The sequence below is a fragment of the Pygoscelis adeliae genome, unplaced genomic scaffold (assembly GCF_000699105.1).
Source record: "Pygoscelis adeliae isolate BGI_AS28 unplaced genomic scaffold, ASM69910v1 Scaffold241, whole genome shotgun sequence".
NCBI lineage: Eukaryota > Metazoa > Chordata > Aves > Sphenisciformes > Spheniscidae > Pygoscelis > Pygoscelis adeliae.
The window spans coordinates 3,011,538-3,030,749 of record NW_008824056.1 but is presented as its reverse complement, the minus strand read 5'-3'; the positions used below and the strand labels follow the sequence as shown (position 1 = coordinate 3,030,749).

Genomic DNA, 19,212 nt, shown 5'->3' with positions numbered 1-19,212 from the left:
CGACTCCTCCGTGTACGGAGAGCGGCACTTCGCACCTCGACCAGCCTGACGTTACTGCGGGCGAGGATGGCAGCGCCGTCCTGAAACGCTCCCGAGAGCGAAGCACAACAGCGACTGAATAAGGCAATATATTCACCGCAAAATGTCACTGAAGTTCATCGTGCGTGAATATCTCTTCTTGTTTCAATTTACAGATCTAAGTTTTGATTTCCCTTTCTGAGGCTGCAGATAAGATTTTAAGGAAACATTAAATGTTGGTCTTCGTCATTACATGTGGGGTTACTACCCTTTCTGTGTACCAGCTGGGTATTCCTATGGTTTCTTTTTTAAATAGAATATGCATATTTAAATAGCTACCAGATCTGGGTCTGCTGGCTGACTGCTGCTGTATGAGGTATACTTTGTCCAAGTTCTCAGGAGTGTTAAACGTTTTAAATTACATAAAATTATTCCCAGAATTATTACTCTTTCAACAGTTAATTAATGTTCTTTTTGTTTCCTTGAATACCATTGTGCAGCTATAAATGCTTCTTCGATCTCATTTCTTTACATATTCTTTGCCTTTTCTTCTTTGTTGGTATGATTTACATTCATTTAAGAATTACTAGCATTCAGGTCTCCGAAATACAATGTTACACACTGATTTTCAAACTTCTCTCAGGTAAAGGACTGCTTCTTTCAAAGGAAACCGTCTTCTCTTTTTTTCTCTGCCTACAGTTTACCTACAGTTAGTCCAACAACTCCCAGCAGTTGGCTATATAATGAAGTAAGAACTAAGTACTCAAGTTAAAAAGATCTGTATTTTCTTTTTTCTTTTCCCCTCACAAAATGCTTTATGTAGCCACTTGTCTTGCTGCTAGGCTTATCCTTCTCCATGCTTAATGAAGTACTTATTTCCACGGCCTTAAAACATGCAAATCAAAATCACAACGCCTTGTCATAGCACACATCTGTAGCCTTTTACTCAAAGACACCTCAGGTTATGGAGGCAAGTGACAAGGCAGCCACTGGAGCTCTTCTTAGTGATCATGGCAGTAGGCAGCAGATGGCTGACGGGGCCCACTCCTCCAAGGACGAAAGGGCACCACGCTGGGGACGAGACCTGCAGTGCACCAGTGTCCTGTACAGATCTACCAACTCACCCAGAGCTAATCTGTACGTCTACAAAATGGCACAGCATCATGCCACAGTCTTGCACAGGAGGGTCTGTGCAAGAGACATCATGTGGTCTTTTTTTAGCTATACCCAGTTTCAGGTAGAAGGAAATCTCAGAGAAGCTCGGATTTTAATTTGAATAAAGACACAAGTAAGGAACAGACAGCAAGATCTCTGAGTCATCAGCACAGCAAGTAGCTGAACTTTGGGTGAGGTTACCCAGAGAAAAGAGGGAAAGGGAGGGGATCAAGAACAGAAAGTACAAGGACTGGAGGACACTGAGGAAGATCATCCAAAAGGCAAATTACATGAAGGAGCGTGGGAGAGAAATGAGAAATATAGGAGGAAATAGACTTCTTCCTTACTTCCCTTCTCATCCTGCATCTGAGGCTTAATGCAGACTAGGGAAGCACGCTCCATGACTTCTTGCATTTGTCATCCTACATAAACTAACAGCAACTTCACAGCATTCTTCAAAAGTCTCACAGTGACAACCAACTAGGGAGCAAAAAAGAGCCAAAGAAAATTAGCACAAAATAAATTCTCAGAAATCTAAGAAATGTTAAAAGATGCCCTGTTGAAATATGTTACTGGCACACCTATACAGGCCAAACAAGGGAGAATGGCACAAGTCCTTCTGAAAGGATAGAGGGGTTAGGATACTAGATGGGAAAACACATCCTACTGCTCAGGTATGAACTTTCATGTCAGTGGCGCGACATTACCCACATGCAAACGAGCTTGCCTTCCAGGCCTTCTTTGGCCTGTAGGTGAATAGAAATTGGGGCAATTATTATCTCTACTTCTGTTATTTAGATATACCAGGACAGGAGACCTGACTGATACTAATCTGAAACTAGCGAAGCCTGGAATGAAATGGCCCCTGGTGACCATCCATAACACGTACCACCAGCCAGGGCTTATGGTACGTGTCCCATCAGCGATGTGCCTGGCCACACTCTCAGACGTTGCCTGACTTGGACATGCTGTTGCATCTCCTGTTAGGTTCTGCGTGCCTAAGTAAGCTGTCAGAAAGCTGGTTTTGCCTGTAGTATCTCCTTAAAATTATTGAAGAAAAATGTTCTAGGGTTACCTCGAATCACTTGGATGACTTCAATAGATTTATTCTGTTTGATCCAGTATCTCTCCATGATAGTGTATTTGGACACCTAAGCAGTGCACACATTTGAAATAAGTGGGATTTTAGTGCAAGAGGAAATTTCCATATGAATGCATGTAGCTACTGCATTTCAGCCATGTCTTTTTAACACTGTGAAAAAACCACACATTCTAAAGAAAACATTACAAATTCAAGTATTTTTAGTAGATTTGTAGTTTCAGATGTTGGAAAGAGAGTAAAAGTGCATCTATTCATGTAAAGATCATTTTCTAATATGTGTGAAAAGATGTATTTCTTGAAATTATCTCAGTGGTTTGCATATTACTGGGCCTTTTCAATGCCTTTTAACCACTATTCATTTTTCATAACATTCAGTTTTCATCCACTTCAGTAGCACACTGTCATGATGTAAAGTAATGCATCTGTACATAATGGTCTCTACACAGCCGCATGCTCTCAAAGAGGACAGAAGATAGTGTTCTCCTTTCAGTACTTTGAAGTGAGATTCCTTGAAGTCAAATTCCTAGTGAGGAAACACAAAACCTGTCAGGTAAACACTGAGAGGGGGAGACACAATAAAAGAGGATCCCACGTTACAGCTCTCAATCCAGCGAGTAAATCTTGCTACTGCACACTAGCAGTACTACAGTCAATAGGACTGTCTCTATGAGTAAAGATAGTTTGTGCAAGGACTGAAGGTCTTTAAAATTAGTTTGTTTTACAAAACATAGAGTGTACAACATACAGGAGTATATAGATATGGGTATTGTAATTCTTATAGGAGCTGTTGAAGAAGTCTAGAAAATCAGAATTTATTCTGCTCTGAGACATCTAAATCTGCAAAATTCATTAAGAGAGAGGAACATAACACTCAAACAGTCATCTTGGAAATCATTATAGTGATACATACCGGGAAGTGAAATCATGTTCCAGAATCTATGCATCAACCCCAAATCTATAAAGGTAAAATAATGTATAAGTAACATTTATTATTTTTTATGAAATGACTGCATTTTGAAATAGTATGATGCTGTAAGATATATTTTCTACCAAGATTAGTATAGAAAATTTACATTTCAGCACCTGGCTGTATCTTTTATTTCAAGAAGCATAATCCTTTGAGGTATTTGGGATTCTTGGGCCTGGCCCTGTGTATTACAGATCTATTTTTCTTGTAACACTGAAAGGAAACTCTGACCCACTGGATATACTGCTTACCAAAGATTATCTCCAAAATTATTTCCCAGTTTCTTGTGTTCTATCCTTTGCATTATTCAACAACCCACATCCTAAAAGCAGGGGAAGCCCAGGCGCTGATTCAAGTCACATTTTCCAAGGGATTTTTTTCAGTCAGTTGCTGTGGTGTCTGAACAGAGATGAGGTCTCTTTCAAGTCACCTTCAAATGGTCATTGACAAACACTTTGCCCTCAAATGTCAAGCTGTCACTGAAATACATTAAAAGGTCAGACAGAGGAAAAAGAACCAAGGAGGAAGAAAATTTTTTTCCTTTAAAACTCTTATAAAAGAATTGCTTTAAAAATTAAGTCCAAATGATAAATGAAGACACCTTAACACTTATGTGAATAAACAAACCAGGAGCAAATTTTTTCAAACAGAAGGTTCTCTGGTGCATTGTGCAAGGAGCTGATATCTACTTAATAATTACAACTTGGGTTTTCAGACACTTTAAATTGTTTAATGATGTGAGTCATTTAGAGCAAAAAATAAAATAATCAGACATTTGTACATTATCAAATTTACAGATTCATTAAATAAAATCTATATTTTATTACAGCAGCAAGACAACACTCTACAATTAAGTCACGCTCTGGGTCACGGCTATGCAGAATTGTAATGCCTCCAAATTTTAACCCTTTGTAAATATATCCATCAGAGATTAAGACATCAGCACGTAATCTCATTAACATAGTCCAAATCACTTCCAGGGAAAACACAACACCTGACCGAACTAAAGTTGTGATGGACTGCATCCTCCATCACAACTTTGCTACCTTTATCTGGATCGAGCGTGTCCGTTCCTATAGATACTTTCTGCGTTCCTTCTACAGAACACAAAGAAAAGCAACATATTCAGAGACAGCAGAATGTGTCTCTCTGCTCTACGTGTATGTATATTGATTTATTCAATAGACTTACCACTAATTGTTCCTTCTACTGTAGTTTCTTGTTAAATCTGAAATATAACATAGCATCTTAGTGTAACTAAGAGCCTTGAGACAATCTTATGAGAATCCTTGTTTTCACCTTGGAAAGGCAGCACATGGAAAGCACAACTTGCAGTGTGATCCATCTCTATCACAGCAACCTGCAGTCTTCGACCCTGATTTTCTTCAGTGCTACATCACTGTCACACCAGCACAGCCCCACTGATTGCGATGGCAGGCCTGATTTATGTTGGTGAAGTGAGAAGGCAAGTCGTCTGCTTGTTTTCATGCCTCCATATCGAATGCTGAATGCAAACAGACACAGTATTTGGCCCTTTTGCTCTGTTTGTTCATAAGCCATAAAGGAATCCTGAACAGGGTTGTGCTTATTTTCCCTTGTGTTTTCCACTGAGTGTTTTCCACTGAGTGGAAAACAGGGTGACTGCACACACCTAAATGATTATGTCGTCACCCATACCACTGGAAATTAAATCTATTCCTTAAAGAAGCAGTGTAATTTTTAATCAAACTGCTGAAAGTCCTGAGAGTAAATTTACCTCTGTTTAACTGAAATGAATGACAAACCCTCAGAAAAAGAGCTCTCAGTCAAAATGCACCAGCATTTCAAGCATGTGCAGCGTATTTATTGTAAGACTTGAGGACTCCATTCATTGTTTCTGCCTTGGCTTGTCTGAATTTGACACGAATTAGAGTATTCACTGGTTTTAGGTCGGCTTTAGACTTATTTCTAGGTTCCTTATAAGTCAGCAGGGAGATGGGCTCCTCCTGAGGGTCATACAGGTCGAGACCCAATTTAGGTCACCAGACCACTCTCCTGAGGTCGATGCCTAAGCTCAGTCTCTAAGTTTGGCCACCTTGAATAGCTCCTTTCCCCTCTCCTAAGGAGTCACAAATCAGTTGTAACCCCCAGCTCCTGACTCAGATCTAAAGCATGAGGGCCCATCCAAAGAGGAGTGATGACAGGTTTACTGACAGAATATATATGGCAGAAAAAAACAGTAGTGTTCTTGCTGTGAGCCAGTGTGACTCCTGCAACTATGTGCAAGCTACACCCACTCTCGTGGTTGTGTTGAGAAAAGTATTAGCTTCACATGGGCCTTGAGGAGGAAGACGACACTGTAAAACTATTCCTTGCTTAGGGACAGCTCAGACATGAAGAATTATTCAAATTAATTTTGACTTCCTAGCTCTTCAAATATTTCAGATGCTGCCTTTATCTGGATTGAGTTGCAAATATTCTGTATGGTTGGGAAACTTCTTAACTTGGTAAGAGATCATGGAGGCAAAAAAAGGGGACTCTTCAGAGTAACTGGCATAAAATTAACCAACATTTGTCACATTTGATCAAAGAAATGTCAACCATGAGAACACTCATAAGTTTCCCAATGTCGTATTTACAAAATGTGCATGCTTACATTTCAGCCACCCATATTCAAAGGTCTATACAATGGCCACTTACATAGGTATTACATATGAGTCATGTATAGAGCAGTAGAAAATTAAACCATTTACATATCTTTTAATCCTCTACTTAGTCAACTAAATGAACTAATCTTAGGTTTGGGCTACATTGTTTCAGATAAATGTTTCAAGTCTGGCACATCAGTAAGAGCAGAACTGCAAGTCAGCCAAAACTGTTGTTAACTTCACACCTATGGAGCTGCTCCTTCATTTTCTGCAGGTTCCAACAGACAGACCACCCAGTGCCAACAAGCAACCAAAGCTGGTTTTTAAGACTTTATTTAGGATTCCTTTTAGACACACATGTTCCTCAAACAAATAGATACATAAATAACTTGAAATTCGCTATGCAAAGCTGTAAAGCACTTAAGTATTTGTTACCCCATCCATATATCATTAAAAGTTTTAATCTATTTAACAGTGTACCCAAATAAAATTAATTTATATGTTAGGACAAAACAGTTGACATTGTATTTGCTAGGGTAACTTGAGTCAAGAGGAGCAATGTCTGTCAAATCAGTTTAAATGCCTAGATTAAAGGCCTTTTAATTGCTGTTGCCATCTTCTTCCCGTTTTCTGTATGCTTTATTCAACATTTGTATTTCTTCCTGATAACCACCTCTTTCCATATGCTGCTTTTTACTATTCTGCCGATGAGCTTCGACAGTGTCTGGAATTGATATGTTAATATCGCTGTCAGGATTGTTTGATGGTATGAAGAGGGAGTAGGAGGCAGTTTCCCCTAAATCACATGAGACAAACCTGTTTTCTTTCCGTGAATAACGTAAGGATGGAGACCTTACCTGTGTGGAGGACTGGCTGATATTACTGATGATTGACACAGTATCCAGGGCCTCTTCATTGTCACAAATTTCAAGCACCTCTAAATGAATTTTAACGCTTGTGTCAGCAAACGTATTAGGAGACTCCTCTGGGTTTGGCTCGTGACCAACGCTTTTAGATCGATACACTTCAATTTTCTTTGACGTCGGTGTTATTTTTTGCCCTTCAGTGCTTACCTCGTATGTAGATAAAGAGAGCGTTTTTCCCGTGGGTGCCTGAAGAGACACAGTTCCTTGAAATGCACACAGAGGGATAGCTAAGGCCCCACCTGCTCGCTGAAAAGAGAAAGAATGACCATTATCTAATACTAATGTTTGACGTTAGAATCCATTATAAATAAGCCAATTATGCTTAGTTTGTTAACTTATTTTACTGTTGTAGACTCTTCCTTGCAGTGTTTTAGAAACCTGGTATTTATGTCTTTAAAGAGTAGAAAGAAGTGGTTTATAATTACACACTTCAGTATAAAAAGTGAAGTCCCAAGTGACTGTGACTCAGCTTGCAGCTTATGGACACACACACTTTATTAGAACAGTCTACACTTAATGTTTCATTGTAGCCAGTCCACAACGAGACAGCCAGCACTAGCAGGCACCTCTCCAGCTAGTACTCACAGGCACCTCTGGAAGTGTTTTCACTCTGCTTAAATCAGATCAAGATACTGATCTCCTAAAGCTTCTCATACAGTGACCAAAAGGAGAGAAATGACACCAGAGGACTGTTCAAAACCAGGACCCTACGCTGACAACATCTGTCTCCCTTGGACACCCTGTCTTAATTAGTCTTAACTAAATTACGTGCCTAAAGTTAGACGGCTTAGCTACCAAGCTGAACTTTCCAAAACAACTTATCAGATATTATTCAAGGAACTTTTCTGTGCATTTTATTTTTATAGTGGAAATAATGTTCAATCAATGGTATCAGTTGGAAATCTATAATAAGGATTTACAGTGCCACTACCCTGATGGCCAGAGGGTCCATCCAGAACCTCACTGCCAAACACATTTCACAGTGGTTCTAGAAGCCAATACAGGACATCTTTTCTAGAACAAAGCTGAATTTATCAGTAGAGAAATTTTCACACACTTGAAGGCAGAGAAAGAAAATTCAGTTACAGCTCTGCAGTACTAAAGGTCATGCTCAAACCACCAGTTTTTAGCAGTTGCAATGAAAATATTGTTTCAGAGGCTGTAAATAAATAAATAAAGGCATTACACAAAGAAATCACTGGGAGTGCCTGCGTGGAGAACAGAGGACATGGCTTGCTCCTATGTGGACTACGGTAGCTGACTCAGTGGTAGGTTGTTTTATGTTCCCTTCCATAGCACTGCAGGACGGATCCTGACTCTTTCTCTCACACTATAAAGACTCTCATTTTTAACTGTGGAGGTTGTCCATTCAGTGACTCAGTTGGACAGAACAAAAGTGATGGCAGAAGTAGACATACACAGCAGAGAAACACCAGACTCAGGTTCTGGAGAATCTCACTGAGGGCTCATCTATTGCTCCATCCTAATCTGCTTTGCTACAGTTGGGCTTTGACTACTTACTGAGATGAGAAGGGCAGGGATTACCATTTGAAAACTTGCTCTTACTCACTAAAAAATACTATTAAAATGAACCACAGCTTTGCCAAAAGCAGACTCCTTGGCAGGCAGTGAAGTGCTGACCTTGGGACAGGGCAGTTCATGAGGAAGGGCTGCACTGGTTTAGAGGGAAATGCACAACAGAGAAGACTACTGAAAACAAGGGAAGCTGCAGAATCCAGCTCTGCACCCACACAAACACTAGGGAGAAGTGTGCACTGAGGGTATTGAAAAGCTGCCAGGCAGCAAGGTGAATCACCTTGTACAGTCTTCTGTGTTGCTATGCTGCTTTCCGGACCCATTGATGATCTTTTAAATCTACCTAAAATATCTCCAGATCACATTGTTATGTGAATTGCAACCTTATTCCTTCTGTGCTGCAGTTCCCTCTCCAGCTAAGGTGCCTCCCTATCACCCGCTGCTGCTGCCTGGCAGGGCAAATCACCAGCCCAAACTTCATCCTCCCCTATCCTTCCTCTATACACACACAGAGACATGCACAGAGACCCTCCTTAGTAGCATGTAACTTTCTGGATGATTTGGGAATAAGAAACAGTATTACAGCAATCAGTGCATGAGGTGAAAAAATGAGAGACAGTTGATGTATCAGGATGTGTAAGTCTGAGGCTTTTAAGGAGTTTGGATAGCATTCACATTTCTTCCTGTCCATGCAATGGAGGGCTAAGATGAGAGAGGGAGACAGCTGTTTAGGAGAGCAGGATATGCCTCTTCGTTTGTGAGTGTTGTGATTAATCTACCTGCAACCAAGGGACAATCACAGAAACCCTGGACTTTGGAAAGGACCGGTCTTTCCCAGGCAAGTTACAAGGGGATGTCCTGAGCTCATCCTTGGAAGCAGAAGCTCCAATATTGTCCTCCTGGGTACCGATTTGTCTTGTGCGAACAGTGTGAATAACAAGAGAGGAACAAAAGGAGGAGTGACAGAAAGACCAGGTCTAATAATTGGCAGTATGGAGAAGTGCTAGCATTATTTCAGCACTGAAAGGACCCCTTCCACTTGGACCAGTTCTGTTTAATGTTTCCTTTCTAGTAAAACTGAGAAAGTGAGTGAAAACAGAGAGGTTTAGGATACCAATTGGAAAGGTGAAATTGTTTATAGGGAGCTGGGAAGGGCAATTATTTGCTGATTATTAAAGAAAGCTGTTGTGATGAGACTTTTCTCGAATCAGGCACAACTTTACAACCAGACAGCTAAATCAAGTGCCACATTACCTCACGTTCACTAAAGAGGATGAAAAGGAAATTAGGTTTCATTGCGTAGAAGAATCTTGCCAGACTGTGACTTAATGTGGTCCTTCAACAAAGGAATTTGCCTGACAAAACCCTAGGAGCTGGCTTGCCCTGCTGGAAGGAAATCAAAGTTGTATTAGTCTCCTTAATAGATTTGTCAGAGAAAAATAGTCCTCAAGTGTTCTTCCAATGTGCAGTTACAGAGGCAGCTATCGTGCTGTGTCATCGAGCCAGCAAAGGTCCTGTATTGGTGACTGTTAGACGACAGCAGCTCACTGCCAGCTCCTGGACGCTATTCGAGTACAGAGCCATGGCGGGGACAGGCTCCCCCTCAAGTGTAGCTCTCCTAAGGGTAAGCACCAGCAGCCTTTGTTTCAAAGCAATGACGAGGGAGCTTTTTTTTAAAGCACAGTTAGGTGTTGACACTTACATTTTCTGTAGCGGTTAGTAATTAGGATCACTCCCCCAGGAAAGGAGAGATGTGAGAATAACTGTTTTCTCAGCTTGAGGAAACTCTTGTCCACTTGTTCCGTCCCAGGTGCTTACTAAGGCTACCAGAGGACAGAGCAACAAATCCAGCTCTGGGTAAGATCACGTGGGCAAAGCGTACTGTTCTAAGCAGCGCAGACAGAGGCACAAGGTTAGCGTCTTGGATATTGCAATAGATAGAGCCTGGATACTTAACAATTTTGGTAACACACATTTAGAATGGTGTTTTTGTCGGATACAAACCCTACAGCTCTGTTTCCAGTCCCCTGTCTCGTTTCTGCAATCGACACTGAAAGTCCTTTGCAGGGTCAGTTAAGAGTGTCTGCATTTCTGGCTGTTAATCAAGCTCAGAGTCTGAAGAACAGCACTTAGATTATACAGAAAGACATCTAACGAGTATGAAAAAAAAGTTAAATAAGAACTGATTACTTCAGTGCAAGGTTATGTTCTACTTAATAAAACACTGTGGATTTGTCAGACTGAACATCAAGAAGACGGAGGGTATGTCTGAGGCACCTGGAGGGAGAATGAGTAATCCACACTCGCTGGAATGAATACTCCAGTTCTGGAGAATGAGAAATTTTCCAATGACCACAGATTTAGTGGCTCTTTCCGAAAGTCTGCTTTCTGTTGAGAAATCAGTGTTTACTTTGAGAAGTGAAAAGGATATACCAAGTCTTCTATGCCACTTCCCAGTCACTAACCAGGAAGCCAGTCAACTATGTCATTTTCCACTAGAACAATTCCAGTAGAAATATTGTTCAATTACAGACACCTTCACCTATTTCTACAAGTAGAGAATCCATTTGTCTCTTTGCAAACCATGCATCACAATGCCATGCACTTGTGACTGTGACAGGCGCCTGCCTAGTAACCACTGCCCTTGCAGGGAGCAGCTTTCAAATCACAGCTTAACTACCTCAGTGCAGCAACCGAGTTGCAAGGAAACTAGACTATTAACCGCAAGCTTTGACGAAGTACCTGTGTGTGTGAAACAAACCCATTCATCATCAATGCAACTTGTTCAAAGTTTAAAAAAATCCAACTAATTACTGGAAAAAAGTAAGCAGCTTTTACATGACACTACAGAACTTACTAAGCAGAGTTTATTAAAAATTAAATCAAACCCTGGAATTACATGATAAGGGAAGGCAGGAATAAGCCCAAGGAGAGATCTGAGCCACTGAACTGAAAATTCACCGCTAAGTGCTGAGGGGAACTAGCACTACCTTGGCTGGCCCGAAAGTGCCACAGCCCCAGGAATACTTCTGTGCTCCACACTGGAGGGCAGATGCTGCGTCCACAGACGGTGATCATCCCTCTGCAGCCAGAGTACCTGAAAGGACTCTACACCAGAGCCAGAAAGAGACTAGCGACCGAGAACTGGATCCGGCCCCTCAGTTCCTTAGCAATGCACAGGGCACTGAACACCACAGCCAGGCTCCCTCCTGGATTCAGAGCTGTCACCCACCCTGTCCTTGCTTTGCAAGCTTTGCTCTAGAGTCAAACAGCCCAACAGAAAAATGCTATGAATAAAAACACTGTTAGCCCAAAAGAGGGACGAATGCATTTCTGGTTTTATGTATAGCTAGGTAAAATTGATTATTACTGGAATTACTTTCAGTATAAATTACTATTAATGAGAATAGAATGTGACCCCTATCTTATCCTTGATATCAGTATTAAATATCCATTTTTGCTTCTTATGACACATCCATGGCAATAAATAGGAATCTACTAGCAAACCAGACTATCTGGTACATCCTGTGAATAAGTATTTTATCTTCCACTCCCATTTTTACCTACAGTTCAGCTCTCTGATTTTGTCTTACAATGCAATTTAATTCTAAAGCAGTAGGAAGAGGAAGCAATTTGAGGAACACTTAACAGTGGCCTTCAGTTCATCCATCCAGGTTCCTGTGTCTCATCTCTGCATTATTTTAGCATGAACAAGAGCATCCGCAGTTGTAGAAGGGTTATGATTAATTTTTACTTCAGTGAAAACAGAAAAATCCACTGTGCTCTTTCTGAACGTCTGCCATCTCATTCTCCACAGCCTGGGCCCAAAATGCGTTTTGAAAGGGTACTGCTCCACCAGGCTCTTTCCGCACTCTTTTGCCCACACACTTTGTGCTCCTGTATTTAAAAGAAAACCTAGTTTCTAAAAGAAATACACATATTAACTCCTCCCACACAATTTATGCTATGTATTCTCTTTTTAAAGCACTTCTACACAGATGTTTTTAAGAAGGTACAGAAAACTTACAGCCACTTGTTTCTTGGATCGTCTTCAGAAAGACAATGTTTGATGCTATCTTGACAATGCATGCAGGAATCAGGCACTAGCATAAAGGTAAAGAGCTTTGTGAAATAAAATAAAACCCTATCTTTTCAACCAAAGTGCCATTTTGCAGCTTTTGTGTCTCAGCAGTTTTGCAGTACATTACATACACATATATAATTATCATTATTCCTAAATAAAATGTAGAAATTTTTCTACAACTCCAGTACTGTTGTTTGTTTTATCAGAATTAGTTATACCAGGATTTGTAGTACTATCACATGACACCCCATAGCTGAAGTGCATTCTTTCTAACTCTCATGCATCTATCCCATACCAGTTTGGCATCCATGGCAACTACACAGGACAAGGAAGCCTTGCTATTAATGATTCTGATCCTGTGAAGACTTGTCCTTCTGAGACCTTACTCACTCTCAACTAGGAGAGGTGAAGGAAGGATCAGACACTTATCTGCTTGAACACAACAGATTTAAAATTAAGTCTGTTCTGGTTCTTATATCCACTTATAGATACTTTTTCTCTGCGTGCACACATGCATAGATACGTGTAAGTATTTATTTATTCATTGTACACATGCATATATGTATATAAAATATTTACCTTCTTACAATTAATTTCTTAATTTCTGGTAGGATTGAAAGGTTTTAATTTGGAAATGCTCAAATTTTTCAATTTAAAAAATCATGGCATTCCCCAGTCAAAACATTCTGTAAGCCAAAATCGCTATCTTTATGCTGAGGCCAGCTTTAACTGAATACCACAAAATATCTGCCGGGTCTTATAAAATTGCAATCTAGCACTAAATCTGAGCTATCCCTCTAGAGGACTGTTTTCTGCAGGTTTGCATCACAGAAACAGCAAGTTGGTAATTTTCAAAGTTGCTTACTATATATCCACACACATTTCATCACTTGGGAACGCTGCAGGATCTCTAACACTGTGATGTTTGCCACGAGCTCCTGCCAACAAGAGCTGGCCCTTGCCTTGCCTAGTTTTACTTTTTGTGGAGAGGTTTTATTTCCATCACGTCCTACCACAGGGCATACCCCCCGTGCAGCTCCTGCCCGAGATGGCTGGAGGCAATTCTGTCTGCTAGAATCTGGGACAGGGATTTCACTGGAGAACTACATGTACCAGCACATGCATTTTTAACAAGCAAAGACAAAAAGTTACAATGAAATAAATCACAAATGTACTTGTTCCTTAAGGAGTGCTGATGCATTCTGAAATCTCTGCATAATTGATAAAGCAAATCCTTTCATTATTAAATTAAATTATCCACCTTCCAGATTTCAAAGAAGACAGAAAGTAGTTGTTGTAGCTATGAGACAAACCTTTCCCCATAATCATTGTAGTTTAAGACCGGGCTCCCCTGTCCTGCTCCAGCTGCCTGAGCAGAGGTTGAGCCGGATTCACCAGGGGAGGATACTGTCACACAGGGGAGGCTTCAGCCTCTGCAGAGGACGTAACCAAGGTACACGGTGGCTGGGCAACGGGCCCTGGCAGAAAGGTTTCAATTTGGAAGTGCTCAAAACAGTGAGAAAGGGCCCACCAGGAGCCATCTGACTTACAGTTTTTAAATGATCCTACTAAGGCCATTTATGGAACCTAGAAACTCCGCAGCGTTCCCTGAACAGGAAATAAGTTTTTGATCCCTATGGCTTTTTTGAGGGGGAAGGGAAGGGAAGGGAAGGATAGGGGAAGGCAACTTTTACAGAATCTGTTACTGTATTTCTCCTTCCAAACTGGCAGAAACCAAAGCAAAACACCCTTTTCTATCTGGTTTGCCATGAAATAGTTGTATTTATGTGAAATATTAATAGAGGGGTATTAAGCTGCAAGTACACTCTAAGAAAATTTTAATTTCAGCACTTGCCAAAGCAAAGCCTCATTCTGCATGCTGGTAAGTGCCTCCCAAGGGTGTACAGTATTCCCTCTGCTTCCCTTTAGTGTCTGCAGGAGTTGATCAGCAATTTGCAGAGCTGGGCACTTACAGAGAAGTCAGGAATGTATGACTGCAACCAACTTTGAATACTGTTTCTGATGTATTTACATGTGATGTTCGAAATAACTTAAAACTAGTTTACAAGTGATCAAGAATTTATTCTGCTAGAGGGAGCCTAGAAAATTCTTCAAGGCTAACATATTAATATTTCAAGTACCAAACATTTTTACATACTTTTTGCATTTTCTAGTAAGTGTAACTGGATTCATCCTGTTACAAGGATCTTAAACTCAGCGGTCCTAGTTGTCCAGAGTTTAGCACCTGCAGAAACCATCGTCCAGTCTGGATAAGCACACACTTCCCAGGATTTCCTGGTAATTTTTTGTTTCAGGGAGTGGATGACTGCACAGCAGGGAAAGGAAAGCATGAACAGCTCCATTCTCCAAACGCAGTTATCAATTAATACATCTCCTGAGAACAAACCTCACTCTGTTCCAGAAGTGGATCCTTAGCTAGGTAACGCTTGTTAGCAACTAAAATCAAAGATAAACTGTTCAGAGCCACATGACCTGAACGATGGCTCACGTAGCTCACAGCTCAGTTTGATTTTAAAGACAATAAACTTGTGTTGCAATATGGTAAAGGCCAGTGGAGAAGAAAAAGGTTAACTGGGGGAAGAAAGGAAATGCCTAAGAATCTGGAATTCCTACATGATCAGGGGGAAGAAGAAAATTTGTTTGGAGGATACTCCAGTGCACCTAAGTTAGGAGTTACCCTCCCTGACTATGCAAGAAGACTGTGTACTCAGACATTTAAAGTTTGAACTAGTTGCCCAGACATGGTTGTCCAGTGCCATCAGAGATGCCATAGAGGATTCAGGATATCCTTAAAAAACTTTCAGATATAAACTAATATAAACTTTCAAATAATAACTAATGGGAGACCTACAGCCTCCTGAAGCAGCAGTTGGAGGCCAAGTGGGACACCCTAAGGCATCTCAACTGGTTCTATACGCCTGTGTCAGGGCAACAGACTCAAGCACAAGGTAGTTTGTAGACTCTCCCTCACGATTCCTAATTTTCAAATGTCATGAATCACAGGCCCTGGAATAATAAGATAGGTGTAATATTAGTGTTACAGCAAAGTAGAGATCATATTAGAGCGTGTATCTCATCTCTGGAAAAGGTAGGAGAGCTCTGATGTGAGGTCCCAGAACAGAGAGTGACTCTCCCAAGCCTGCGGAATGGCACAGTGGTAGAGCCAAGAACAGATGGAAGGTTTTGCTGCGTCCCAGTCCAACGCCACTCCCACTGGGCCATGCCGCCTTCCCAAACAGAAATATCAGCCATCTAAATAAAGCTCTAATGAGTTTGCATTCCTAATTACTTTGGTGGAATACAGCTCTAGCTGAAAAGTTCTATTTTTAGAATGTTTCCAGTAAGGATCCCAACATTTCTTTCCAGAGACAATGTGTTTTCTGTTTATTTTAAAATAGAGGCTTAGTCTTCCACTTCCCTAAAAATAAAAATTAGCTGCAGTAAAATTAATTACTGCAATGATTTGCCCTTTGAGAGGCTAACTGCAGTAAATTTAGAGCTAATAGGGGATGACAAGAATAGACAAGCTCACCTCAGATGACCTGAAAACCAGTATTTGTCATTGGCCTGCCTGATGCAGACAGACCTTTATTTGGAGCAAATTAGTAACAGAAAGTGCAACAGAGGCATCCAAGGTAAGAATACTTGCATCTACATGCCAGAACTTCTGTACTCAGTTGTCTGGGGCTGAAGTAAATGAGCTCAACAGAAAGCGCTTTAATAGTCCACAAATAATGCATACGGCACCTTTAGTGACACCCTGCAGTATGGGTGCAACATGGACAGAAGCTCAGAAGGCACCTGGTTTTAAGGCCGTTCAAATGAGTCCATGGCTCTCCTTACTGCTGGGCTTCATGGGAGTCATCTGTCATGAGCTTCAGTTTCTCTGTGGTCTGTAATCGCTGATGTCCTACAGAAGTCTAGATGCTCTGCACCTACCTATGCTAAAATTATTACAAACAATCTATATTTTCATGTAAAGATTTGCTGTTTCAAATCTCTTACATTTAAATAGTCTTCTTCACAGACAGAATAGATGATTTTACAAGAAACAACTCTCTTCAATACAGAAACAGGCTTGCCTGACAGGATTTGCTGAAATGTCTGGCTTTCACCAAACTTCTTGCCTTCAGGACACCTGTCTCACATCCTATGCTGATCTTTCAAAAATAACCGGGAAAATGAGCGTGTCTGTTTTGATTTGTACTTTTGTTATTTTTAATTAGGTTTTTAGAACAAGTACAGACTTCGCCCTTATGTAATTCTGTGCATTTGTTCTCACAACACAGTGTGAAATATTTATGACAATTTCTAATAATTTATTTGTACTTTCAGGTAAAAAAGAGTGCACAGAATTAAAATTTCAGTGTTAGTTTTAATTATTTGCATGAAGATAAATATTTGGGGTGTGCACAAGAAACAGAGATATTATTCAAAATCTACACTAGAAGAACATTTAAATTGTGAAGTCATGCACTTGGAAGTGTAAAAATGCCAGCACTGTGGCTACCTGGGCAAATTAATTCTGGCTCTTGTATTTCTATCTTGTGTGGTTTTCTCATGTGGTACACCGAATGTGGGCAACAACTGGCCATGCAATTGCAGGCTAAGGTCATGGTCTATGTGCACACCTATGTTCATACAGAGAGGCAGGTGGAGAAGCTACCTGAGGTTTTAAAAGCAGAACAATGAGGCTAGCACTGCACTGAGGCAACCACCTTGCTCCTAGCTGTAGAGAGAGCTCCACCCTTGAATCTCCATTGCACGGTATCAATGAGTCTCAAGTAATAAGGGTTTTGTCAAGTGGACCACAATTAAAGCAGTGCTAGTGTCCACAGAACTGGCATTTCCTGCTTTAGAAAGGTGCAACTCTGCAATCTACATATCACACTCTAAAGAACATGGCTTTTGCATAATTACATATATCTGCCAAAGCTTTCCAGCTATGAACGTTTGAAAATGACTTCTTAATGGTCTTGACTGATGGGCTAATTGCATTATTAACTGTCTGAAGAAGGTTAGTATTGCAGAAGAGAGAAGAGGTCTATTGGGCAGCATGTGTTGGGTATAGAAATCAGAGCTTGGAATGTCTGGTCCAGCTCTCCATCGCGTTGCTACCAGGAAGCGGCCACTCTTTGCACAGGAGATAATCTGCTGACATTCATTCTCTTTTTTGTAATAGCTGAAAAACTGGGCCTTACCCTTTTCACCAGAGTTGGTGAAGTTTACTTGACGTGTGTACTGCCAGTCCTGGAAAAAAGTTCTGAGTTCATTTGCAAGCATCATACTAACAGGCTTTCTGCTGAGCTGCAGGTATTGTAAAGTTAAGCTGAAACAGTGTTTTTGCTTACTAGGAAAATATAATGAAGAAAAATACATTGAAGAACAGCACAAGCCTTTAAAAAAATGGAGAACATATCAGCCTACAATGTAATGGGTTTATTGGAAGCTGTCTAAATTGCACTGCTTTTGTAACTCCTATTTCATTAAGTGGCATTAGGACCAATGTACAAGGATCCCTTAGTCAGTGTGATACTGATTTTGTTTGTAGCATTGTCTGTTCTCTCAGAGAAAGAACATTGATACCAATCAGTGGCAGCTCTTTGCAGGATTGATTTCTGTAAGAGTCTCTGACATACAGTGTCATTGGTCAGCTCCACAAGGCTTATTTATCCTCATTACTTCTCCACAGCCCAGTTTTTTATTTCTTTTCTCTAGTTCCACGCGTGCATGTATACTTGTATCTAGCATTCATAAAAACCTGTTTAAGCAACAGATCTGAAAGCTCTTGCTTATTTATCTGAACCAGACAGAATAAACAGCAGCCATAGGAAGCTAGCTGCTTCACACTGGGGTGCCAGCATGAGGGAAGTGCTATAGGAGCTTGCCTATATTCAGCCTTGCCCTCCCGGGCAAGTGTTTCTACTCTCAATATTTCTCCTGTTTGTGCAATTCAACAGAGTGCCAACTGGAGTTTAACTGCAGGCAGAGAGTCAGCAAGCATCGCAAGGCCCGCACCACTTTGTCCCACTTGGAGCAAAGTTAGAAGATGATGGTGAAATGCTATATTGATTTTCCAGCCGAGGGAACACCACCTGCAGGAAGAGACCAGGCGAGAACATCACAGCAGATTAGCATGGGTACAGTAGTATAGGCCAGTGGAAAGCAAATATAATCTTTCAGTCCATTCGTAACTCAGCTTCTATGCTGTGCCTGGTGTTTACTGGAATGTTTACAACTTTCCTGGAGTGAGAAAGATCCTGTGTATTTATCACTGCTAAAAAAACTTAAAACTGCAGACATACAGAAATACAGCACTGACTCCTCCTAAGTGAAATAATTTACATAGCCTCCCCCTCTTTCTCTTTGCAGGGCACATAAATAGGGTCTATACAGACAGTCTCTTGAAAGTTTGTTTGAGGCAACCCACAGATGAGGTATCAAGTCAAAGAAAAAACATAATCAGAAAGCCTACAACATATTGCAAGCCTGGGAGATTTCTGTTGCCTGAAGGCACTTAACTATAGGCAAAAAAATACTTGACATATTTACACCCAATCTCTTTAGGAAAGGGAGATACACTGGTATTTTATGAGGTGTTAAAAGTATCTTTCAAAAATGCAGCTGAGCAAGAGTTAGAAATGACAAGTACTATTTCTTCTCTCCCTCTCAATTATAGCTAGCCTACATAGGTATTAAATAAAACCTGGTGCCTCATTCTCCTTTCATGCCACTTTTATTCCAGAGAAATCACTTTGATGGAGTAACTCTTTACT

At 40.7% G+C, this 19,212-nt stretch overlaps 1 protein-coding gene across 1 annotated transcript in view; it reads right to left on the bottom strand.

Annotated features, from left to right (window-relative positions):
- Nucleotides 1-6,468: 6,468 nt before the first annotated feature.
- Nucleotides 6,469-19,212, bottom strand: part of GPR149 (G protein-coupled receptor 149) — a 28,437-nt gene continuing 15,693 nt past the window's right edge. The window contains 1 exon segment of the mRNA XM_009333946.1: nt 6,469-7,041. Within this exon segment, the coding sequence (XP_009332221.1) occupies nt 6,469-7,041 (573 nt within the window).